Source organism: Pristiophorus japonicus, chromosome 19, assembly GCF_044704955.1.
Source record: "Pristiophorus japonicus isolate sPriJap1 chromosome 19, sPriJap1.hap1, whole genome shotgun sequence".
Classification (NCBI taxonomy): domain Eukaryota; kingdom Metazoa; phylum Chordata; class Chondrichthyes; family Pristiophoridae; genus Pristiophorus; species Pristiophorus japonicus.
Genome location: NC_091995.1, coordinates 27,852,243 through 27,878,816, shown reverse-complemented (window position 1 = coordinate 27,878,816; position 26,574 = coordinate 27,852,243). Strand labels below are relative to the sequence as shown.

General features: G+C 45.8%; 1 protein-coding gene across 1 annotated transcript in view; it reads left to right on the top strand.

Annotated features, from left to right (window-relative positions):
• The first annotated feature begins 918 nt into the window (after positions 1–918).
• Positions 919–26,574, top strand: part of LOC139229812 (zinc-binding protein A33-like) — a 38,453-nt gene continuing 12,797 nt past the window's right edge. The window contains exons 1-3 of the mRNA XM_070861405.1: positions 919–1,469; positions 1,974–2,069; positions 17,135–17,368. Coding sequence (XP_070717506.1) covers positions 1,071–1,469; positions 1,974–2,069; positions 17,135–17,368 — 729 coding nt within the window. The 5' untranslated portion in view covers positions 919–1,070. The remainder of the gene's footprint in view (positions 1,470–1,973; positions 2,070–17,134; positions 17,369–26,574) is intronic.

Genomic DNA, 26,574 nt, shown 5'->3' with positions numbered 1-26,574 from the left:
CAAACGAATTCAACAGTCTGCTCGGGGAACCGTCCGACAGGGTCCACCCTTTCCTTTCGTAGGGCGTCCAGGACCTTTCGTGCTGACCACTGTTTTATCGCTTTCTGATCAAAGGGGTTTTTTGTGAAAAACTTTTCCATGAAGGACAGGTGGACAGGCATGGTTCAGCTGGTGGGGCCGTTTCGCGGCAGCATGGCCAGGCCCATCCTTCGCAACAGGGACAGGTAGAACCTCAGCACGTAGTGACACTTGGTGTTTGCGTACCGGGGGTCTGTGCACAGCTTGATGCAACCATACACAAAGGTGGCCATCAGGATAAGGGCCACGTTCAGAACATCCTTTCCTCCACTGTCCAGAGATTTGTACATTGTGTCTCTGTGGACACGGTCCATTTTGGACCTCCAGACAAAGTGGAAGACGGCCCGGGTGACTGCCGCGGTATCGTTATGTTTAGGGGGGATTCTGACTTAGAGGCATTCAGTCATAATCCCACAGATGGTAGCTTTGCACCATTGGCTCCTCAGCCAAGCACATACACCAAATGTCTGAACCTGCGGTTCCTCTCGTACTGAACAGGATTACTATTGCAACACATCATCAGTAGGGTAAAACTAACCTGTCTCACAACGGTCTAATCCCAGCTCAGGTTCCCAATTAGTGGGTGAACTAGCCAACGTTTGGTGAATTCTGCTTCACAATGATAGGGGGGCAAGTTTGACAACGGGAGGGATGGATGTGTCAGAGGCAGGAGAACGGATGGTCTCAATCTTAGTGACACGCTCCATGAGCTCCTCCCACGTTTTGTTGGAGGTGAGGGTGGAGAGGACAGGGAGGGAGGGGCGTTTAATGATATGGTTGGTAGTGGAAAAAGAATGAATGTTATAAAATGGGCTTTACAAATCTGCTAAGTGACCACACACAATAAACGGTGTCATTTTGATGTAATTACAAAATGCAGAACACTGAGTCGGTCCCTGGTTACGTGAAATCAAAGCCAGGAAGTGCAGCACCGACCAAGATGTGAAAGTGAAAGTACTGGACAGGGAAGGAGAGAGACTGGGAACACCGAGATGGCGGCTGCAGGTCTAACACATGAACTAACCTGTCCCATCTGCCTGGAGATCTTCACCGAGCCGGTGTCCCTGGACTGTGGCCATCACTTCTGCCGATCCTGCATCTCTGGGACTTGGGAGAAGGTCCCGGGAGATGTCTCCTGCCCCCAGTGTCGGCAGCTCTTCACCCAGAGGGACACCAGGCCCGCTCGGACCCTGGGCAACATCATTGAACAGCTCAGACTGCTGAAGGTGAAGGCGACAGAGCAGGAGGGGGAGTTTTACTGCGAGGAACACGGGGAGAAGCTGAAATTGTTCTGTGAAGAGGAGCAGGAAGCGATCTGTGTGGATTGCTGGAGCTCAGAGCACCAAACTCACAATGATCTACATTTAAAGGAGGCCATCCAGATATACCAGGTACTGGGTCACTGATTTAATTTGAAATACAATCTGTACCTGTATCACCTTTAAACACACCTGGCACTCAGCTACTGACAGCGGGATATTGGTCACAATTTATTTGATGAACATACAACACGAAGCTGCTTCACCCTAAATTCAGCATAAATGACCAACATGTAAATCACTATTATAATTATCCACGGACCGTATTGTAGGTTTATATGTGAACGTTTAGTTACCGGAGAACAGTTGGACTTTAGGAGCCCGTGTCCTTCATTCGCACTTTATGCCAATAATCTGTGTGTGCCGGCTCACAAACTGACAACATTTCACTGCCCGAGCTCCCTTGTTAGTTAATAATTCACAGTCTGTCAGTATCTCCCTGCCCTGTTCTAACATTGTGTCTCACTGTCAGGGACACAGGGAATATTTCCCACTCCCTGTTCTAACATTGTGTCTCACTGTCAGGGACTCAGGGAATATTTCCTATTTAACTCCACATGCGTTTTTGTCCCTCAGAAAAAATTGGAAAAATCTTTGGAATTTCTGCAAAAACAAATGGATCTCGCTGTTCAAAGTAAAAGAGAAGAGGAGGATGGGATCTTGCAGATAAAGGTATGATCAGTAATCTAGTCTTGAATATAGCAGGTATGATTAAGAAGTTTTCAGATGATACTAAAATCGACTGTGTGGCTGATAATGAAGAAGAAAGCTGCAGATTGCAGGAAGATATCAATCAAGTCAAGTGGGCTGAATGCCCCTAAAAAAGGAGGCAGACAAAAAGCAGGAAACTATAGAGCAGTTAGCCTAATATCCATCGTTGGGAAAATGTTGGAGTCCATTATTAAGGAAGCAGTAGCGGGACATTTGGAAAAGCATGATTCAATCAAGCACAGTCAGCATGGTTTTATGAAAGGAAAATCATGTCTGACAAATTTGCTGGAGTTCTTTGAGGATATAACGAGCAGAGTGGATAAGGGGAACCAGTGGATGTGGTGTATTTGGATTTCCAGAAAGCATTCGATAAGGTGCCACGTAAAAGGTTACTGCACAAGATAAAAGGTCACTGGTTTGGGGGCGATATATTAGCATGGATAGAGGATTGGCTAACTAACAGAAAACAGAGAGTAGGGATAAATGGGTCATTTTCCAGTTGGCAAACAGTGACTAGTAGGGTGCCGCAGGGATCGGTGCTGGGTCCTCAACTATTTACAGTCTAAATGACTTGGATGAAGGGACCGAGTGTAATGTAGCCAAGTTTGCTGATGATACAAAGATGGGTGGGAAAGCAAGTTGTGAGGAGGACGCAAAAAATCTGCAATGGGATATAGACAGGCTAAGTGAGTGGGAAAACATTTGGCAGATGGAGTATAATGTGGGAAAATGTGAGGTTATCAACTTTGGCAGAAATAATAGAAAAGCAAATTATAATTGAAATGGAGAAAAATTGCAAAGTGCTGCAGTGCACAAAGACCTGGGGGTCCTTGTGCATTAAACACAAAAAGTTATTATGCAGGTAAAGCAAGTAATCAGGAAGGCAAATGGAATGTTGGCTTTTGTTGCAAGGGGGATGGAGTATAAAAGCAGAGAAGTCCTGCTACAATTGTACAGTGTATCGGTGAGGCCACACCTGGAGTAGTGCACCAAGTTTTCGTCTCCGTATTTAAGGAAGGATATACTTGCATTGGAGGCTGTTCATAGAAACATGGAAACATAGAAAATAGGTGCAAGAGCAGGCCATCCGGCCCTTCGAGCCTGCACCACCATTCAATAAGATAATGGCTGATCATTCCTTCAGTACCCCGTTCCTGCTTTCTCTCCATACCCCTTGATCCCTTTTGTCATAAAGGCCATATCTAACTCCCTCTTGAATATATCCAATGAACTGGTTCAACAACTCTCTGCAGTAGGGAATTCCACAGGTTAACAACTCTCTGAGTGAAGAAGTTCCTCCTCATCTCAGTCCTAAAGGATTACCCCTTATCCTTAGACTGTGTCCCCTGGTTCTGGACTTCCCCAATATCAGGAACATTCTTCCTGCATCTAACCTTCCAGTCCCGTCAGAATTTTATATGTTTCTATGAGATCCCCTCTCATCCTTCGAAACTCCCGTGAATACAGGCGCAGTTGATCCAGTCTCTCCTCATATGTCAGTCCTGCCATCCCGGGAATCAGTCTAGTGAACCTTCGCTGCACGCCCTCAATAGCAAGAATGCCCTTCCTCAGATTAGGAGACCAAAACTGAACACAATATTCCAGGTGAGGCCTCACCAAGGCCCTGTACAACTGCCGTAAGACCTCCCTGCTCCTATACTCAAATCCCCTAGCTATGAAGGTCAACATACCATTTGCCTTCTTCACCACCTGCTGTACTTCCATGCCAACCTTCAATGATTGATGAACCATGACACCCAGGTCTCGCTGCACCTCCCCTTTTCCTAATCTGCCGCCATTCAGATAATATTCTGCCTTCGTATTTTTGCCCCTAAAGTGGATAAGCTCACATTTATCCACATTATAATGCATCTGCCATTTATTTGCCCACTCACCTAACCTGTCCAAGTCACGCTGCAGCCTCTTAGCATCCTCCTCACAGCTCACACCGCCACCCAGTTTCGTGTCATCTGCAAACTTGGAGTTATTACACTCAATTCCATCATCTAAATCATTTATATATATTGTAAAGAGCTGGGGTCCCAACACTGAGCCCTGTGGTACTCCACTAGTCACTGCCTGCCATTCTGAAAAGGACCGTTTATCCCGACTCTCTGCTTCCTGTCTGCCAGCCAGTTCTCTATCCACGTCAGTACATTACCCCCAATACCATGTGCTTTTATTTTGCACAACAATCTCTTGTGTGGAATGTGGAAATGTATTTTTATCTAAGCTGATACCATACAGTATTTGTGTGCCTTTTGATTAAAATGGAGTCCTGGCCCTTCCAGAACTTTCTGCATTTTAGCAGCCAGCTTGTATAAACAGGTAAACCTGCTGTTAGATGGCTGATGGTTATCAGACAGCTAGGAGACAAGTCATGCTGAGACAAGTAACCCCCCATGGTGCTCTCCTATTGTCTACACTACAGGAGTTCCATGTCACCCCACCCTTATCTTCTAGCCATTATCTCTTTCCTTTACCTCATCCATTTGATGCAAACAGGTAAACTGACCAGGAAATTGAAACAATCCTGACACAATACCACACAGGTGATAGCCCATTACCTATGACTCATGGAGTAATGGCCGTTTGGCTTTCTGATAACCCTGACAAAAGGAAATATCTCGACACCATTTCAGGACCAGGATATAGTAATTAACTCTTTATCTGTATTCACTGACTGTGAGACAGAGCAATACACAGGGAGAGGCCAGAACTTGGGTTTTACTGTAAAATATCTTGTGAAGCTGTACCATTGCGGAGGTGTTCATTTAGCCCTTGACTGAGTGAAACCTACCCCTTGCGAGCAAGTAAATTAAAAGGGAAACTTCTATCGGAGCTGTAAGTGTCGGAGTCATTCTTTTCTGAGGTCGAGATTTCGACAGTTATTGGAGGTTCCACCGAGATGCATACTCTCTGTCCTGTGAGTAAAACGGATACAGGCATAGTGCCTCTCCAGTGAAAGGCTTCGGTGGCCAAACAAGGTGAGCCTTTGCTCACAAGAGGTTTCTTCACTGTTGAATCGCAGATGTAATCTGTTGTCCACAGCTGAGGTACTGCATCTACAAGACTCGGCATTTAAAAGTTAAAGGTATTTTTTTATAACCATTTCTTTCTCAGCTCGCCAGCAGAAGAGAACAGGTTCTGGAAAAAATCTCGAGACAGCCCGGGGAAGGTTTCAGTAGGTAAGGGAGCGCTAGTCGATCGAAAAGGGTTCCAGGTTCTTATGTGATAAGATTTTTATTGTTTTTAATTCGGAAGGGGTTCTTATGTGATAAGACTATTAAAAGAAAAGAAAAAAGAAAGCGCTAATCGATCGAAGGTTCTTATGTGATAAGATGTTTATTGTTTTTAATTCGGAAGGGGTTCTTATGTGATAAGACTATTAAAAAAAAAAGAGCGCAATCGATCAAAGAGTTTGGATACGGAACCTTAAGTTTTATCAGCTGTTATTAGGATAAGTTAAGGACTCGGACTGTAGTGGCGTACAACGCAGACTGAGAATTTGTTTAGAGGTTATGATTTGTGTATTCACGGGAATATTGTTTGTTGTCCTTGTATTACTGTTGTGTGCAATACCTTTGTGAGTCATTGCCATTAGAGAAACGGGAAGAGTCACTAGGGAAAATTGTGATTCGGAAAAAAAAACACAAGGATTGATTAAGAAAAGAAACAGTAACTGATTGATCAACTACGATTGGTTCGTGCCAACGTATCTCACACACCCAGACTGAGCCCGAATTAAGAGCCTTTTCAGGCCACGTAACGGCCAGGAGAAGTGGGCGTAGAGAACTCGGTTGGCCGAAAGGATTGTGAGATCAGAAACTGTGGGAAAATCTTAATCATCCAGAATGGGTGCCGGAGCAAGTTAAAACACCACAAAAGGCACACCAGCCTATGTCATGCTCCAGAATTGTGGTCAGTCTTCAATTGACCAAAGAAACAAAAACGGTAAAGTGGACTAAGGGTGAAAACAGGCCATTTCCACCCAATGGTTCATTTAATTTAGAGAGAACAACTTGTCTCCAGGAGTGTCTTATAAACAGAGATCCAGGTAGAAAAAAAAAGGAAAGTAATAGAAAAGGCCTGGGTTCCGATTCTTCAAGCCCATGTAAAATTAACAGAGGAAGTAAATCAAATGAAAAAAAAAGAGAACCTGATAGTGACTTATGAAAAAAAAATGAAGCTAGTAAAAGAAAAAGCTTTATTGAATGGAGAGAGACTTGTGAATGTCTTGTCTTTGAATGAGAGTGCGTGAATGTCTTGTCTTTGAATGAGAGTGCTTCTGTCTTTTTTCCTTGTGTCTGGAAACCTGTTTGGAAAGGTTGTGGAACTGCCTGTTTGTTTTAGCTCCACCCACTTTTTCAAACAAAGTGAAGTTTTTTAACCCTTCATAGTGTTGTCCTGTATGTGGGAAGTTTAAGACATTTTAAGTTAGAAGCGCAGGTGTGGATTTATTCGGATGAGAGGTTACGGAGCTAGGAAATGCACAAAGGATAGGTTTGTTGAGACATGGTGGTTAAAAGTTGTAAAGCCTTTTTTTTTTAAAAAGCCTTTGTGGGTCTCTCGAGGTGCAGGCTGGGGGAGTACACTCTCATTGTCCTTGGTGTAAATTCTTGGTACAAAAGCTTCTAGCTCAGTAAGAGGATTTTTTTTGATAAAGAGTGACAGTACAATAGTTGAATTGGGATTTTGAGATATTTCAGGTGATCTCTTGATCAACATTTTGGGTGTATTGGAAAAATCTTGGGTTAGGAAGCCTTTTAATAAAATTAGAAAACAAGTACTTTACATTCTGTGATCTGTGAATCACCATAAGCATAAATGAGAAGTCCGTGTAACACACAGATTTGTCCAGTTCAGAAGCCCACACAAATATTCTCACAATGCTTAAAGGATGTGGAATGAAGTATTCCGGAATGCTTTCCAGAATCTTAAGCAGTCCCTCACTTCAGCACCAGCCTTGGGATTACCAGATTACACTAAGCTATTCAACTTATTTGTGCATCACAAGTCGGGTTTTGCACAATCTGTTTTGACTCAGTTACATGGGGACAGGCAGCGACCGGAAGCATATTTCAGTAGACCCAGTGGCACGCGGACTACCAGGATGTCTTCCTTTGTTGGCAGCAGCTTATTATGCTATGCAACAGGCTCAGCCAATAACTCTAAATCATCAGACCATTTTGTATATCCCACACTCTGTCGAGATTTTACTTACTAAATGTGCCACCCAACACCTAACCTCCGCAAGAACCACTAAATACGAGGTCGAACTGTTATCAAATCCGAACCTTGTCATCAAAAGATGTACTACCTTAAATCCAGCCACTCTACTCCCCACGGAAGACGACGGCGAACCCCATTCATGTGAAATGGTAACCCGAATTAGTGACTGAACCACATATCAATCTAACAGATGTACCAATGTGTAACCCTGATCTAGTGTACTATGTTGACGGATCAGCCTTACGAAATGATAGGGGCCAACCTAGAGCGGCTTATGCAATTGTAACTCAGTTTAATGTTGTCGAAACAGCCTCTCTTCCAGACTCCTTTTCAGCCCAACAAGCCGAATTGTTTGCGTTAACTCGAGCCTGTATTCTGGCTGAAGGACACACAGTTAATATCTACACTGACTCCAGGTATGCTTTTGGGGTATCACATGACTATGGACAAATTTGGAAGATTCGCGGGTACCTGACTTCTTCAGGAACCCCTATCAAAAATGCAGAACAAGTGGAAAATCTCCTGCGAGCCATTCAATGCCCCTTAAAACTTGCCATTATCAAATGCCAAGCACATACAGGCCAGTACGGAGGTGGAGACAGACACACCACCCACTATTAATGACGTGGTGGCCTTTCAGACACAGGCCAGTACGGAGGAGGTGGTGACCTGGACGAAGGATCAATGTTATAAAAATCCAGAAGGAATATGGGTTCACCATGACGGCCGCGTGGTGGCCCCTAGATCCTTACTTCCATGGATTGCCCGATGTGTTCATACATTCACACATGCAGGCAAAGGGGGATTGGCAGATTATATTTTGGCAACTTGGTATGCACCAGGTATTTCGGCAATTGCAAAACAAATCTGTGAAAATTGTGTTACCTGTCAGACAATGAATCCGGGTAAGACGGAAAAAGTAGAATCTGCCTCCCACCCAAATCCAGTCGGGCCTTTTGTACATTTACAAATGGATTTTATTGAATTACCTATGTGTCTGGGATCCAAGTATGTATTAGTTATTGTAGATGTGTTCTCTAGATGGATTGAAGCCTTTCCATGTAAAAAGGCCGATGCCACTACTGTTGCTAAATGTTTGTTAAAAGAAATTGTACCGCGCTTCGGAATCCCTGCTAAGCTTTCCAGTGATAACGGGTCACATTTCACGGGAACTGTTATAAGAGAAATGTGTAAAGCTTTACAGATTAATCAACGTTTTCATTGCAGTTATCATCCACAATCAGCTGGACTTGTTGAAAGATATAATGGAATGCTAAAAAAATAAGCTGGCAAAACTGTGCAATGACACTGGACTGAAATGGACAGAACTGCTGCCCTTAGCTTTGATGGTAATGCGATCTGCAACCAACAGAACAACAGGCCTGTCACCGCATGAGATAGTTATGGGACGTCCCCAACGACTACCTTTTACAGCACCATTTACTGCAAAACAGATGGACATCCACAAAATGGAGGAAAATATGTTGAATTATTGTATTGCACTAACCAAATGTATTTACAGCTTTCATTCACAGGTAAAGGAAGCCCAAGTCAAGCCAGCGGAAGGGAAGTGTCATAACCTGGAGCCAGGGGAATTCGTTTACATCAAGATTTTTAAAAGGAAAAGCAGTCTACAGCCAAGATTCGAAGGACCATACCAGGTCTTGCTGGCGACCAATACTGCAATCAAGGTAAAGGAAAGACCAACATGGATCCAAGCATCCCATTGCAAACGGGCACCCGACCAGGAGGAAGGGACGAAGGAATCAGAGGAACAGAAAAAGGAAGACTGAATAAAGAACTGTATGGACTATGGGGACTGATGGTGCTGGGCTTGACAAGGTTTTACTTCGCATTATTGATTACACCAGGGGTACAGACCCACCACCGAAGGGAATTGCACGTAAACGTATTTATGGCACTGAGTCATAGGTATGCTCAATAAAGAAACTTGTCGAGTTGCTGGATATGTTCCCATGTACCTGTCCACTCCAGGGGGGTATTCCCCTGAGATCTGTCCCCTTTAACGAATCAGAAATGGTAGAATGGTTGACAGTGCAAAATAGGACAAAACTAACTAAGGGGCCAGAAACGAAGGAGCAAACAGAATGGAGGTCGGCAGGGTATAAACTCACAGCCTTCCAGGGATGGTACCAGCCCAATTATGATAATAACCATCAGCCTCCCTTCCTAAGCATTACTCCCAGAATAGGAAATCCTGAAGGTATAATATGCCTAGTGAGTAATGAAACTAAAGAAATGGAAATGGAGAGACTGTACAAGATCAGAATGGATTGAGTTGTCCTTGTGAAGGACAAAATGGGGGAATGTGGAAATGTATTTTTATCTAAGCTGATACCATACGGTATTTGTGTGCCTTTTGATTAAAATGGAGTCCTGGCCCTTCCAGAACTTTCTGCATTTTAGCAGCCAGCTTGTATAAACTGGTAAACCTGCTGTTAGATGGCTGATGGTTATCAGACAGCTAGGAGACAAGTCATGCTGAGACAAGTAACCCCCCATGGTGCTCTCCTATTGTCTACACTACAGGAGTTCCATGTCACCCCACCCTTATCTTCTAGCCATTATCTCTTTCCTTTACCTCATCCATTTGATGCAAACAGGTAAACTGACCAGGAAATTGAAACAATCCTGACACAATACAAGACAGGTGATAGCCCATTACCTATGACTCATGGAGTAATGGCCGTTTGGCTTTCTGATAACCCTGACAAAAGGAAATATCTCGACACCATTTCAGGACCAGGATATAGTAATTAACTCTTTATCTGTATTCACTGACTGTGAGACAGAGCAATACACAGGGAGAGGCCAGAACTTGGGTTTTACTGTATAAATATCTTGTGAAGCTGTACCATTGCGGAGGTGTTCATTTAGCCCTTGACTGAGTGAAACCTACCCCTTGCGAGCAAGTAAATTAAAAGGGAAACTTCTATCGGAGCTGTAAGTGTCGGAGTCATTCTTTTCTGAGGTCAAGATTTCGACAGGAACTTGTCAAAAACCTTTTGAAAGTCCAAATACACCACATCCACTGGTTCTCCCCTGTCCACTCTATGAGTTACATCCTCAAAAAATTTCAGAAGATTTGTCAAGCATGCTTACCCCTTCATAAATCCATGCTAACTTGGACCAATCCTATTACTGCTTTCCAATTGCGCTGCTATTTCATCCTTAATGATTGATTCCAACATTTTCTCCACTACTGATGTCAGGCTATCCGGTCTATAATTACCCGTTTTCTCTCTCACTCCTTTTTAAAAAATTGGTGTTACATTAGCAATCCTCCAGTCCATACGAACTGATCCAGAGTCGATAGACTGTTGGAAAATTATCACCAATGCATCCACTATTTCTAGGGTCACTTCCTTAAGTACTCCGGGATGTAGACTATCAGGCCCCGGGGATTTATCGGCCTTCAATCCCATCAATTTCCCTAACACAATTTCCCGCCTAATAAGGATATCCTTCAGTTCCTCCTTCTCACTCGACCTTCGGTCTCCTAGTACATCCGGAATGTTATTTGTGTCTTCCTTTGTGAAGACAGAACCAAAGTACTTGTTCCATTGGTCTGCCATTTCTTTGTTCCCCATTATAAATTCACCCGAATCCGACTGCAAGGGACCTACGTTTGTCTTCATTAATTTTTTTCTCTTCACATTTCTATAGAAGCTTTTGCAGTCATTTTTTATGTTTCCGGCAAGTTTCCTCTCGTACTCTATTTTCCCCCTCTTAATTAAACCCTTTGTCCTGCTCTGTTGTATTCTAAATTTCTCCCAGTCCTCAGGCTTGCTACTTTTTCTGGCTAATTTTATGCCTCTTCCTTGGATTTAACACAATCCTTAATTTCCCTTGTTAGCCATGGTTGAGCCACCTTCCCCGTTTTAAGAACGTAAGAACATAAGAATTAGGAACAGGAGTAGGCCATCTAGCCCCTCAAGCCTGCTCCACCATTCAACAAGATCATGGCTGATCTGGCCGTGGACTCAGCTCCACTTACCCGCCTGCTCCCCGCAACCCTTAATTCCCTTATTGGTTAAAAATCTATCTCTCTGTGATTTGAATACATTCAATGAGCTAGCCTCAACTGCTTCCTTGGGCAGAGAATTCCACAGATTCACAATCCTGTGGGAGAAGAAATTCCTTCTCAACTCGGTTTTAAATTGGCTCCCCCGTATTTTGAGGCTGTGCCCCCTAGTTCTAGTCTCCCCGACCAGTGGAAACAACCTCTCTGCCTCTATCTTGTCTATCGCTTTCATTATTTTAAATGTTTCTATAAGATCACCCCTCATCCTTCTGAACTCCAACGAGTAAAGAGCCAGTCTACTCAATCTATCATCATAAGTTAACCCCCTCATCTCCGGAATCAGCCTAGTGAATCGTCTCTGCACCCCCTCCAAAGCTAGTATATCCTTCCTTAAATAAGGTAATTTTCACTCCAGACAGGGATGTACAATTGCTGAAGTTCGTCCATATGATCTTTAAATTTTTGCCATTGCCTATCCACCATCAACCCTTTAAGTATCATTTGCCAGTCTAATCTAGCCAATTCGCACCTCATACCATCAAAGTTACCTTTCCTTAAGTTCAGGACCCTAGTTTCTGAATTAACTTTGTCACTCTCCATCTTAATAAAGAATTCTATCATATTATGGTCACTCTTCCCCAAGGGGCCTCGCACAACAAGATTGCTAATTAGTTCCTTCTCATTACACATCACCCAGTCTAGGATGGCCAGCTCTCTGGTTGGTTCCTCGACATATTGGTCCAGAAAACCATCCCTAATACACTCCAGGAAATCCTCCTCCACCGCATTGCTACCAGTTAGGTCAATATGTAGATTAAAGTCGCTCATAATTACTGCTGTACCTTTATTGCACACATCCCTTATTTCTTGTTTGATGCTGTTCCCAACCTCACTACTACTACTTGGTGGCCTGTACACAACTCCCACTCGCGTTTTCTGCCCTTTGGTATTCTGTAGCTCCACCCATACCGATTCCACATCATCCAAGCTAATGTCCTTCCTTATAATTGCATTAATTTCCTCTTTAACCAGTAACGCCACTCTGCCTCCTTTTCCTTTCTGTCTATCCGTCCTAAATGTTGAATACCCTTGGATGTTGAGTTCCCAGCCTTGGTCACCCTGGAGCCATGTCTCTGTGATGCCAATTACATCATACCCGTTAACTGCTATCTGCGCAGTTAATTCGTCCATCTTATTCCGAATACTCCTCGCATTGAGGCACAGAGCCTTCAGGCTTGTCTTTTTAACACACTTTGACCCTTTAGAATTCTGCTGTAAAGTGGCCCTTTTTGTTTTTTGCCTTGGGTTTCTCTGCCCTCCACTTTTACTATTCTCCTTTCTATCTTTTGCTTCTGTCTCCATTTTATTCCACTCTGTCTCACTGCATAGGTTCCCATCCCCCTGCCATATTAGTTTAACTCCTCCCAAACAGCACTAGCAAACACTCCCCCTGGGACATTGGTACCGGTCCTGCCCAGATGCAGACCGTCTAGTTTGTACTGGTCCCACCTCTCCCAGAACCGGTTCCAATATCCCAGGAATTTGAATCCCTCCCTTCTGCACCACTGCTCAAGCCACGTATTCATCTGAGCTAACCTGCGATTCCTACTCTGACTAGCTCGTGGCACTGGTAGCAATCATGAGATTACTACTTTTGAGGTCCTATTTTTTAATTTAACTCTTAGCTCCCTAAATTTGTCTCATAGAACCTCATCCTGTTTTTTTAACCTGTATTGTTGGTACCTATATGTACCACGACAACTGGCTGTTCACCCTCCCTTTTTAGAATGTCCTGCACCTGCTCTGAGACATCCTTGACCCTTGCACCAGAGAGGCAACATATTATCCTGGAGACTCGGTTGTGGCCGCAGAAACGCCTATCTATTCCCCTTACAATTGAATCCCCTATCACTATAGTTCTCCCACTCTTTTACCTGCCCTCCTGTGCAGCAGAGCCAGCCATGGTGCCATGAACTTGGCTGCTGTTGCTCTCCCCTGATGAGTCATCCCCCTCAACAGTACCCAAAGCGTTGTATCTTTTTGCAGGAGGATGACCACAGGGGATCCCTGCACTACCTTCCTTCCACTGCTCTACCTGTTGGTCTTCCATTCTCTATCTGGCTGTGTACCCTTTTCCTGCGGTAAGAGCAACTCGCAAATTGTGCTATTCACGTCATTCTCAGCATCATGGATGCTCCAGAGTGAATCCACCCGCAGCTCCAGTGCCGCAATGCGGTCGGTTAGGATCTGCAGGCAGATACACTTCCTGCACATGTAGTCGTCAGGGACACCGGAAGCGTCCCTGACTTCCCACATAGTACAGGAGGAGCATAACACGTGTCCGAGCTGTCCTGCCATGACATAACCCTTAGATTAACTTAACTTGGCAACAACAATGCTAAATTTTACTTACTGATATAGAAAAGAAAAAGAAAAACTACTCATCAATCACCAGCCAATCACTTACCCCCTTGGCTGTGACGTCACCTTTCAATTTCTTTCTCCTTTTTTTTTGCTTTCTCTCCCTGCTGCAGCTACACCGGCTGGCCTCCCGACTGCCCGCTCGCCTCTCTGACGAACGCTGGCCTTTTGTAGGCCTCACCACGCTGCCGCTCCGCCTCCCGACTCCCTTTCCTTGTTAGCCCTCCAAAAATGCATTATGTCTCACTTCTCTGGATTAAATTCCATTTGCCACTGTTAACATAAGAACATAAGAAATAGGAGCAGGAGTCGGCCATTTGGCCCCTCCAGCCTGCTCCACCAGATAAGGTTCGCTAGATATATTCCGGAGATGAGGGGGTTGACTTATGAGGATAGGTTGAATAGGTTGGGCCCATACACATTAGAGTTCAGAAGAATGAGAGATAATCTTATTGAAACTTTTAAGATAATGAGGGGGCTCGACAAGGTGGATGCAACCAGGATATTTCCTCTCATAGGAGAAACTCGGGACATAGTCTTAGAATAAGGGGCCGCCCATTTAAAACTGAGATGATAAATTTCTTCTCTCAGAGGGTTGTAAATCTATGGAATTCTCTGCCCCAGAGAGCTGTGGAAGCTGGGTCATTGTCTATCTCCACCTTAAATATATTCAGAGTTTTGAGCAATAAGTGAGTAAAGGGTTATGGGAAGTGGGCAGCTAAGTGGAGCTGAGTCCATGATCAGATCTGCCATGATCTTCTTGAATGGTGCAGCAGGCTCAAGGGGCCAAATGGCCTACTCCTGCTTCTATTTCTTATGTTCTTATGTTAACAGTGGTAAATGGAATTTAATCCAGAGAAGTGTGACGTAATGCATTTTTGGAGGGCTAACAAGGAAAGGGAATAAACATTAAATGGGAGGATACTGAGGAGTGCAGAGGAACAAAGGGACCTTGGAGTGCATGTCCACAGATCCCTGAAGGTAGCAGGCCAGGTAGATAAGGTGGTTAAGAAGGAATACGGAATGCTTGCCTTTATTAGCCGAAGCATAAAATACAAAAGCAGGGTGAGTTAAGCTTGAACTGTATAAAACACTGGTTAGGCCACAGCTGGAGAACTGCGTGCAGTTCTGGTCACCGCATTACAGGAAGGAATGATTGCACTGGAGAGGGTACACAGGAGATTTACGAGGATGTTGCCAGGAGTGGAGAATCTAATCTATGAGGAAAGATTGGATAGGCTGGAGTTGTTTACATTGGAACAGAGGAGGCTGAGGGGACACCTCATTGAGCTGTATAAACTTATGAGGGACCGAGATATAGTGGATAGAAAGGGCTTATTTCCCTTAGCAAAGGGGTCAAACCAGGGGGCATATATTTAAAGTAATTGGTAGAAGGTTTAGAGAGGATTTGAGGGGAAGTTTCTTCATGCAGAGGGCTGTGGGGGTCTGGAACTCACTGCCCGAAAGGGTGGTAGAGACAGAAGCTGTCATCATATTTTAAAAGTATTTTGATGTGCACCTGAAATGTCGTAGCCTGCAGGGTTACGGACCGAGAGCTGGAAAGTGAGATTCGGCTGGATAGCCTCTTGTTGGCCGGCATGGAAATGATGGGCCGAAATGACCCCCTTCCGTGCTGTATTCTTCGATGATTCTATGATGCTACGAAAGATAGGGGAGGTGTCCCTTGGAGTTTGTGTAAAGTGTTCTATATTCGTCACCGACTGAGCGTTTAATATAGTGAGAGAGGGTTTTACTGAATTAAGAGGTTTCTATCCAGCACATTGCAGACAATGAACTTCAGCAATTAGATTCCCTCCCAGGTATCCATTATTCTATATATAAACCACCTGAACCTCTCGATTAGATTCCGGTCTGCAACTCACTCCCAGGTATCCATCATTCTATATATAAACCACCTGAACCCCTCGATTAGATTCCAGTTTGTAACTCACTCCCAGGTATCCATTATTCTATATAATCAACCTGAACCCCTCGATTAGATTCCAGCCTGTAACCCACTCCCAGGTATCTATTATTCTATATATAAACCACCTGAACCTCTCTATTAGATTCCAGCCTGTAACTCACTCCCGGGTATCCATTATTCTATATATAAACCACCTGAACCCCTCGATTAGATTCCAGTCTGTAACTCACTCCCAGGTATCTATTATTCTATATATAAACCACCTGAACCTCTCTATTAGATTCCAGCCTGTAACTCACTCCCGGGTATCCATTATTCTATATATAAACCACCTGAACCCGTCGATTAGATTCCAGCCTGTAACTCACTCCCAGGTATCCATTATTCTATATATAAACCACCTGAACCCCTCGATTAGATTCTCGTCTGTAACTCACTCCCAGGTATCCATTGTTCTATATATAAACCACCTGAACCCCTCGATTAGATTCCGGTCTGTAACTCACTCCAGGGTATCCATTATTCTATATATGAACCACCTGAACCCCTCGATTAGATTCCAATCTGTAACTCACTCCCAGGAATCCATTATTCTATATATAAACCACCTGAACCCCTCGATTAGATTCTCATCTGTAACTCACTCCCAGGTATCCATTGTTCTATATATAAACCACCTGAACCCCTCGATTAGATTCCGGTCTGTAACTCACTCCAGGGTATCCATTATTCTATATATAAACCACCTGAACCCCTTGATTGGATTCCAGCCTGTAACTCACTCCCGGGTATCCATTATTCTATATAAAAACCACCTGATCCCCTCGATTAGATTCCAGTCTGTAACTCACTCCCGGGTATCCATTATTCTATATATAAACCACCTGAACCCCTCGATTAGATTCCAGCCTGTAACTCACTCCCGGGTATCCATTATTCTATATATAAACCACCTGAACCCCTCGATTAGATTCTCGTCTGTAACTCAATCCCAGGTATCCATTATTCTATATATAAACCACCGCAACCCCTCGATTAGATTCCAGTCTTTAATCACTCCCAGGTATCCATTATTCTATATATAAACCATCTGTACACCTCAGATTCCAGTCTGTAACTCACTCCAAGATATCCAATATTGAGTATAATTGTTTAGTCAGCAGTGGGTTGTTATTTGTTGTATGATTTATGAATATGATTATACTGTCAAGTCTGTGTGACATTCGGTGTGACGTACAGTATGACGAACAATGTGACACACAATTTACATGCATGACAGTGTGAAATATGACAGATGCATATTGGATACAAGGCTTTAATCCTGTAGAAGAAACACGTAGCCCAGGGTCACAGGGATTATGAATACTGTTTGTCTCGTTCTGTGTATTCAATCTGTTCCAGGTCCAGGTTGATGGTGTGAGAAATGAAACCAAGATTGAGTTTGAAAAGATGCACAAGTTCCTGTCTGAGAAGGAAGAGCTGATGAAAGCAGAGCTGGAGATAAAAGCAGATAAAATATTGAAGGAAATGGAGAACAATTTAAAGAGCACCTTCGATGAAATATCTTCTCTTGAAGGAGCGATAAGAGATCTCAAGGCAAGGCTGGAGATACAAGAAGCCCCAAAGCTCCTCAAGGTACAAAATGTCCCTCCTCCTTGTACAGAGAATCTAAACGGACAGTGAAATAAATGTCAGTGGGATTGATCTACAGGGTCAATGGAAGCAAACCAGCCCCCTCAGTGAGAGCAGGTCAGTGGAAACACTGCAACATTCAGGGGACTGGGGGGGCAATGGGTTAACATACTGACCTTTCACCTCTGGGCTTTGGTTTAGCCTCAATCTGCTTGGTGGATGGACCTCTACTATTTCTGCTAAGCCTCCAATGGGAAATGTGGTGAGACAATCTCAGGGCAAATCCTACACACAGCCTAACAGTGGCACTGATTGGTGATTGGACTCAGAGAGAACTGTGGGAGAACTGGAGATGTTCACACGCTGGTGCAATTGGGGCTCTTCTGAGGATGCGGTCTGTGGTGTCCCTGCACCTTACTACAAACTCGCATGAGGCATGGATATATCAGACACAGTCACTCTGTGACCTTCACCTTTATTGCCAGGATGAAGGAGGGCTGACCCTGGGTGGGACCTCCCCTTTTATATCTGGAAACCCAGGTGAGGAGTGTCTCCCGCAAGTTCACCCCCTGTGGTCAGGATGTGCATTTCTAGGGTACAGGTGCAGTGTACATGAGTTACAGTTACATGACTATGTCATTGCAAGATGGTTAAATACATGACATCACCTCCCCCCTTAAGTCTTTTTGTGTCAGAGGTTAAGTCTGTCAGGTGGTCGACGCTCTCTCATGGAGCGCCGCAGTTGTGGCTCTGGTAGCTGAGCCTCGGCACTCATCTCTGTCACTTGAGGTGATTCCGGCCTGTCCGGGCTGACCGCAGGGACGGTACATGCTGAGGACTGTCCTCGTTGCTCGTCCGCTGGCAGTGGTGTGGGTGACATCTCATGCTCTTCTTCCGGTTCCTCCATGTCTATGCTGAACCTTTTCTTTACTTGGTCCAAGTGTTTGCGGCATATCTGCCCATTGTTTAGTCGGACCACCATGACTCAATTTCCTTCTTTGCCAATTACGGTGCCCTCAAGCCACTTGGGTCCCAAAGCATGGTTAAGAACAAATACTGGGTCATCTATTTCTATACACCTCCCCCTTGAGTTTCGATCATGCAGCTCGGTTTGGGACTGGCGCTTGCCCTCAACAATGTCTGCCAGGGCTGGGTGAATGAGGGACAGCCGCGTCTTGAGCGTGCGTTTCATGAGGAGTTTTGCTGGCGGGACTCCCGTGAGCGAGTGCAGGCGGGACCTGTCGGCCAGCAGGAGGCACGATAGGCGGTACTGAAGGGAGGGTCCTTGGATGCGTAGCATGCCCTGTTTTATGACTTGGACCGCCCATTCCACCTGGCCATTGGAAGCCGGCTTGAACGGCGTTGCCCGACATAAACTCCTGGAATTCATGGCGAATGAAACACGGGCCATTGTCGCTGACCAGGATGTCCGGCAAGCCGTGGGTCGCGAAAACCGTACGCAGACTCTCCACAGTGACGGATGTCGTGCACGAGTTCAATATGATGCACTTGATCCACTTCGAGTATGCATCAACAACAATCAGGAATATTTTCCCCACGAATGGGCCCGCATAGTCTACGTGATCATGGTCTGGTGGGCCAGGGCCACGGGCTGAGTGGGGCCTCCCTGGCGGCATTGCCCAGCTGGGCACACGTCGTGCATCTGCGAACCCAGTGTTCCAGGCCTAAGTCAATCCCCGGCCACCATGCATGTGACCGGGCAATGGCGTTCATTAACACGATGCCAGGATGCTCGCTGTGGAGTTCCCTGATGAACGCTTCCATTTCTTTCTGGGGCATGACTGCCCAGCTGCCCCATAGCAGGCAGTTGGCTTGGATGGAGAGCTCATCCATCCATCTCTGAAACAGTCTGACTTCCTCGGGGCACGCCCTGTGTGCGGGTGCCCAATCCCTAATCAGGACACATTTCTTTATCATGGATAGGAGGGGTCCCTGTTGGTCCAGACTTTGATCTGGCGGGCTGTGATGGGGGAGCCCGCAGTGTCAAAAGCCTCAACGGCCATGACCATCTCGGCGCTCTGCTCTGACGCCCCCTCGATGGTGGCCAGTGGGAGCCTGCTGAGCACGTCAGCGCAATTTTCGGTGCCTGGCCGGTGCTGCATTGTGTAGTCATACGCAGCCAGCGTGAGGGCCCATCGCTGTATGCGAGCTGATGCATTGGTGTTGACAGCCTTGCTGTCAGAAAACAAGGATGTTAACGGCTTGTGGTCCATCTCTAGCTCGAACTGTCGACCAAATAGGTACTGGTGCATCTTTTTCACACCATAAACATGCGAGTGCTTCCTTCTCGACCATGCCGTATCCACGCTCTGCCTGGGAGAGCGACCGGTTGGAGTTGGCTGTCATCGTTACCCTGCTGCAACATACACCCCACCCTGTAGGATGACGCATCGCATGTTCAGACCAGTTTTTTACAGGGGTCATACAAAGTCAACAGTTTGTTAGAACACAGCAGGTTCCTCGCCTTATTGAAAGCTCATTCTTGACAGTCCCACCAAAACCACACAACTTTTATGCAGGAGCATGTGTAACGGCTCCAACAATGTGCTTAAGTTCGGCAGAAAGTTCCCAAAATAGTTCAAAAGTCCCAGGAATGATCGCAACTCCGACGTGTTACCGGGCCTGGGCACCCGGCGGATCACCTCCGTTTTTGATTCAGTGGGCCGGATCCCGTCTGCGGCAACCCTCCTGCCCAAAAACTCGACCTCTGGGGCCAAAAACACACACTTGGCCTTTTTTAGCCGCAAGCCTACCCGATCAAATCGGCGTAGCACCTCCTCCAGGTTGTGGAGGTGTCGAAATCTCGACCTTCGAAAAGAATGACTCCGACACTTACAGCTCCGGTAGAAGTTTCCTTTTTTTAATTTACTTGCTCGCAAGGGGTAGGTCACACTCAGTCAAGGGCTAAGTGAACACCCCCGAAATGGTTCAGTTTAACAAGATATTTATACAGTAAAACCAAAGTTCTGGCCTCTCCCTGTGTATTGCTCTGTCTCACAGTCAGTGAATACAGATAAAGAGTTAATTACTATATCCTGGTCCTGACATGGTATCCCGATATTTCCTTTTGTCAGGGTTATCAGAAAGCCAAACGGCCATTACTCCATGAGTCATAGGTAATGGGCTATCACCTGTCTTGTATTGTGTCAGGATTGTTTCAATTTCCTGGTCAGTTTATCTGTTTGCATCAAATGGATGAGGTCTCGGAAAGAGATAATGGCTAGAAGATAAGGGTGGGGTGACATGGAACTCCTGTAGTGTAGACAATAGGAGAGCACCATGGGGGGGGTTACTTGTCTCAGCATGACTTGTCTCCTAGCTGTCTGATGGCCATCAGCCATCTAACAGCAGGTTTAGCTGTTTATGCAAGCTGACTGCTAAAATGCAGAAAGTTCTGGAAGGGCTAGGACTCCACTTTAATCAAAAGGCACACAAATACCGTATGGTATCAGCTTAGATAAAAAATACTTTCCACAGAGGTGTTCTTCGGTGTCTCGACCCGTTATGAGAATGTCGCCTGGGAACACGACCGTTCCAGGAATGGATTTGAGCAAGCTTTCCATGTTTCTCTGAAAGATGGCTGCTGCCGAACGAATGCCAAACGGACACCTGTTGTAGACAAATTATCCCTTGTGCGTCGTGATGGTAGTCAGAAGCTTGGATTCTTCAGCCAGTTCCTGAGGCATGTAGGCCGAAGTGAGGTCCAACTTCGTGAACAGCTTACCACCTGCCAGCGTGGCAAAAAGCTCCTCCGCTCTCGGAAGCGGGTATTGGTCTTGCAGCGATACTCGGTTGATGGTGACTTTGTAGTCGCCACAAATCCTAACCAAGCCATCTGCTTTGAGGACGGGAATGATGGGACTTGCCCAGTCGCTGAATTCCAGGCCCGAAATTATGCCCTCTCTGAGCAGCCTGATCAGTTCACATTCAATTTTTTCACGCATCACATACGGCACCGCTCTGGCTTTGTGGTGCACTGGTCTGGCGTCCGGAGTGATGCGTATCACTACTTTAGTGCCCTTGAACGTTCCGACACCAGGTTGAAACAATTACCCGAATTTTTGCAGGACCTGTGAGCATGAACTTCGCTCCACGGATAAAATGACGTGCACATCCCCCCATTTCCAATTCATCTCAGCTAGCCAACTCCTCCCCAAAAGCGGGGGGCCATTTCCCGGAACGATCCAGAGTGGCAGCCGGTTCTGTAATCCATTATGTGTTACCACCAAGTTTGCACTGCCCAGCACTGGGATGATCTCTTTGGTGTACGTCCGTAGCTGCGTCTCAATGCGTTCCAGTTTGGGCCTGCTAGCTCTGTGTGGCCATAGTCTCTCAAATTGTTGGGCGCTCATGAGTGACTGGCTAGCTCCCGTATCCAGCTCCATGTGCACCGGGATGCCATTCAGTAAGACTTTCATCATCACGGATGGCGTTTTAGTGTATGAGCTGTGGACGTCAGCCACATGAACCCGCTGAAATTCAGCATCTATGGCTTTACCCCAGGCCTCATCCTGCATTGCAGACCCCTCGTCTGGTTCCTCTGTCTCGCAGATTAGACTCGCTACTGCCTTTTTGCACATCCTGGGCAAGTGTCCACTGACATTACAAATCCTACAGGTATATTGCTGGAACCTGCAGCTTTTCGCAGTGTGTCCACTCCCGCACCTCCAGCATGAGCTGAGATTGAGATTGTTGTTAACAAAAGGACTATTACCAGGTATTTCTCTCTGATTGCCCATTTGGCTGTTTCTAAGCACTCTGATGATGGGTGTTAATGGTCCCATCGCGGGACACACTGTTCCTCGAGATGGCGTGAATTGCCGATCCCCTTTCCATTGTCCTTGTTGTGGGTCCACCCTAGAGCCTGTTGCTGTCTGGGCAGTTTCAAAATGCCCTTGCCTGCCTGTGGGGTCCCAAGCCGCATTCACCATGTTAACTCCCTGGTCTGTCGCCACGTTTGGACCAGGGCTGTGCGTAAATTAGCTTGGTCTCCTCTTCCCCTGCCATGAAGGTCTGAGCTATCAACGCCGCCCCTTCTAAAGTCAAGTCCTTAGTCTTCATGAGCTTCCTAAAAATGCCGACATGATTAATGCCCTCATTGAAAAAGTCCCTTAACATCTCCCCCCTGCAGGCATCGGAGAACTTAGAGACTGGCCAAGCGCCGCGATTCTGCCATGAAGTCCGAGACGTTTTGTCCCTCCCGATGCCGGTGAGAGTAGAACTGGTGCCAGGCCATGTGTATGCTACTCGCCGGCTTGAGATGCTCACTGATCAACTGGCTGAGCTCTTCAAAAGGCTTGTCCGCCGACTTTTCGGGTGCGAGCAGGTCTTTCATCAGCGCATACATCTGTGGTCCGCAGCTGGTCAGTAGATGCGCCCTCCGCTTGTCAGCCGCTGTCTCTTCCAGCCAGTCCGTTGTGACAAAGCTCTGCTGGAGTCTTTCCATGAAGTCGTCCCAGTCCTCACCCACACAGTAACGTTCCTCTGTGCCACTGGTGGCCATCGCCAAGGTTCGGTGATTCCCGTTTCTCGTTGCCAAATGTGGTGTCCCTGCACCTTACTACAAACTCACACGAGGCATGGATATATCAGACACAGTCACTCTGTGACCTTCACCTTTATTGCCAAGACCAAGGAGTGCTGACCCTGGGTGGGACCTCCCCTTTTATACCTGGAAATGCAGGTGAGGAGTGTCTCCCGCAAGTTCACCCCCTGTGGTCAGGGTGTGCATTTCTAGGGTACAGGTACAGTGTACATGAGTTACAGTTACATGACAATGTCATTGCAAGATGGTTAAATACATGACAGGGTCAAGGTGCAGTGTTGAGGCAGAGTAGGTTGAGCTTTTCTCTGCTACTGGCTGTACTATTCCTGACCCTGGGAGCACTTGATGCTGACACTGGGGATCAAAACTGGAAAATGTGCATTTAAACCATCTATCTTTGTGCTCATCTATCTTGGGATCGGAGAGGCCTATAAAAGGCCGCGAGAGGCAGCTGGAGTTCATGGTCGCTGAGGCGTGAGTCCAGGGATCGGAGAGGCCTATTAAAATGCCGCGAGAGGCAGTGGGAGTTCGTGGTCGCTGAGGCGTGAGTCCAGGGATTGGAGAGACCTATAAAAGGCCACGAGAGGCAGCGGGAGTTCGTGGTCGCTGAGGCGTGAGTCCGGGGTCGGCGAGAGGCCAATAAAAGGTCGGCTTGTGCAGCTACAGAGGAAAAGGCACAAAAGAAGTATAAAGAAATAGGAAGGTGGCGTCACAGCCAAGGGGGTAAGTGATTGGCTGGTGATTGGTGAGTAGTTTTTCTTTTTTCTCTTCAATATCAGTGAGTAAACTTTAGCATTGGTTGTCGCCAATTTAAGTGTATCTAAAGGTTAAGTCATGGCAGGAGAGCTCGGACACGTGTTATCCTGTACCATGTGCAAACTCAGGGACACTTCCGGTGTCCCTGACGACTTCGTGTGCGGGAAGTGTATCCGCCTCCAGCTCCTGACAGATCGCGTTGCGGAATTGGAGCTGAGGGTGGATTCACTCTGGAGCATCCACGATGCTGAGAATGACGTGAGTCGCACGTGTAGCGAGTTGGTCTTACCGCAGGTGAAGGGTCCACAGCCAGCTAGGGAATGGAAGACCAGCAGGAAGAGCAGTACAAGGAAGGTATTGCAGGGGTCCCCTGCGGTCATCCCCCTGCAAAACAGATACACTGTTTTGAGTACTGTTGAGGGGGATGACTCATCAGGGGAGGGCAGCAGCAGCCAAGTTTATGGCACCATGGCTGCCTCTGCTGCACAGGAGAGCAGGAAAAAGAGTGGGAGAGCGATAGTGATAGGGGATTCGATTGTAAGGGGAATAGATAGGCATTTCTGCGGCCGCAACCGAGACTCCAGGATGGTATGTTGCCTCCCTGGTGCAAGGGTTAAGGATGTCTCGGAGCGGGTGCAGGACATTCTGAAAAGGGAGGGTGAACAGCCAGTTGTCGTGGTGCATATAGGTACCAACGACATAGATAAAAAAAGGGATGAGGTCCTACGAGACGAATTTAAGGAGCTAGGAGCTAAATTAAAACGTAGGACCTCAAAAGTAGTAATCTCGGGATTGCTACCAGTGCCACATGCTAGTCAGAGTAGGAATCGCAGGATAGCTCAGATGAATACGTGGCTTGAGCAGTGGTGCAGTAGGGAGGGATTCAAATTCCTGGGGCATTGGAACCGATTCTCGGGGAGTTGGGACCAGTACAAACAGGACGTTCTGCACCTGGGCAGGACCGGAACCAATGGCCTTGGGGGAGGGTTTGCTAGTGCTGTTGGGGAGGAGTTAAACTAATATGGCAGGGGGATGGGAACCAATGCAGGGAGACAGAGGGAAACAAAAAGGAGACAAAAGCAAAAGACAGAAAGGAGATGAGTAAAAGTGGAGGGCAGAGAAACCCAAGGCAAAAAACAAAAAGGGCCACTTAATATATAGGGGCTGCAGGAGGGGTCAAAATTAAAAATCATGGTTTAAAAACTAGGATTAAAACACTCTACCTAAACGCATGCAGCATTCGAAATAAAGTAAATGAGTTGATGGCACAAATCATTAAAAATGGGTATGATTTGGTGGCCATTACAGAAACATGGTTGCAGGGTGACCAAGACTGGGAATTAAACATACAGGGGTATCTGACGATTCGGAAAGATAGACAAGAAGGGAAAGGAGGTGGGGTAGCTCTGTTAATAAAGGATGATATCAGGGCAGTTGTGAGAGACGATATTGGCTCTAATGAACAAAATGTTGAATCATTGTGGGTGGAGATTAGAGATAGTAAGGAGAAAAAGTCACTGGTGGGCGTAGTTTATAGGCCCCCAAATAATAACTTCACAGTGGGGCGGGCAATAATCAAGGGAATAATGGAGGCATGTGAAAAAGGTACGGCAGTAGTCATGGGGGATTTTAACCTATATATCGATTGGTCAAATCAAATCGCACGGGGTAGCCTGGAGGAGGAATTCATAGAATGCATACGGGATTGTTTCTTAGAACAGTGTGTTACAGAACCTACAAGGAAGCAAGCTATCTTAGATCTGGTCCTGTGTAATGAGACAGGAAAAATAAACAATCTCCTCGTAAAAGATCCTCTTGGAATGAGCGATCACAGTATGGTTGAATTTGTAATACAGATTGAGGGTGAGGAAGTTGTGTCAGAAATGAGCGTACTATGCTTAAACAAAGGGGACTACAGTGAGATGAGAGAAGAGTTGGCTAAATTAGACTGGAAACACAGACTAAACGGTGGCACAATTGAGGAACAGTGGAGGACTTTTAAGGAGCTCTTTCATAGTGCGCAACAAAAATATATTCCAGTGAAAAAGAAGGGGGGTAAGAGAAGGGATAACCAGCCGTGGATAACCAAGGAAATAAAGGAGAGTATCAAATTAAAGACCAATGCGTATAAGGTGGCCAAGGTTAGTGGAAAACTAGAAGATTGGGAACATTTTAAACAACAGCAAAGAATGACTAAAAAAGCAATAAAGGAAAGATAGATTACGAAGGCAAACTTGCGCAAAACATAAAAACAGAAAGTAAAAGCTTTTACAGATAAATAAAACGGAAAAGAGTGACTAAAGTAAATGTTGGTCCCTTAGAAGATGAGAAGGGGGATTTAATAATGGGAAATGTGGAAATGCTGAGACCTTAAACAATTATTTTGCTTCGGTCTTCACAGTGGAAGACACAAAAACCATGCCAAAAATTGCTGGTCACAGGAATGTGGGAAGGGAGGATCTTGAGACAATCACTATCACTAGGGGGGTAGTGCTGGACAGGCTAATGGGACGCAAGGTAGACAAGTCCCCTGGTCCTGATGAAATGCATCCCAGAGTATTAAAAGAGATGGCAGAAGTTATAGCAGATGCATTCGTTATAATCTACCAAAATTCTCTGGACTCTGGGGAGGTACCAGCGGATTGGAAAGCAGCTAATGTAATGCCTCTGTTTAAAAAAGGGGGCAGACAAAAGGCAGGTAACTATAGGCCGGTTAGTTTAACATCCGTAGTATGGAAAATGATTGAAACTATCATTAAGGAAGAAATAGCGAGACATCGAGATAGGAATAATGCAATCAAGCAGACGCAGCATGGATTCATGAAGGGGAAATCATGTTTAACTAATTTACTGAAATTCTTTGAGGATATAACGAGCATGGTGGATA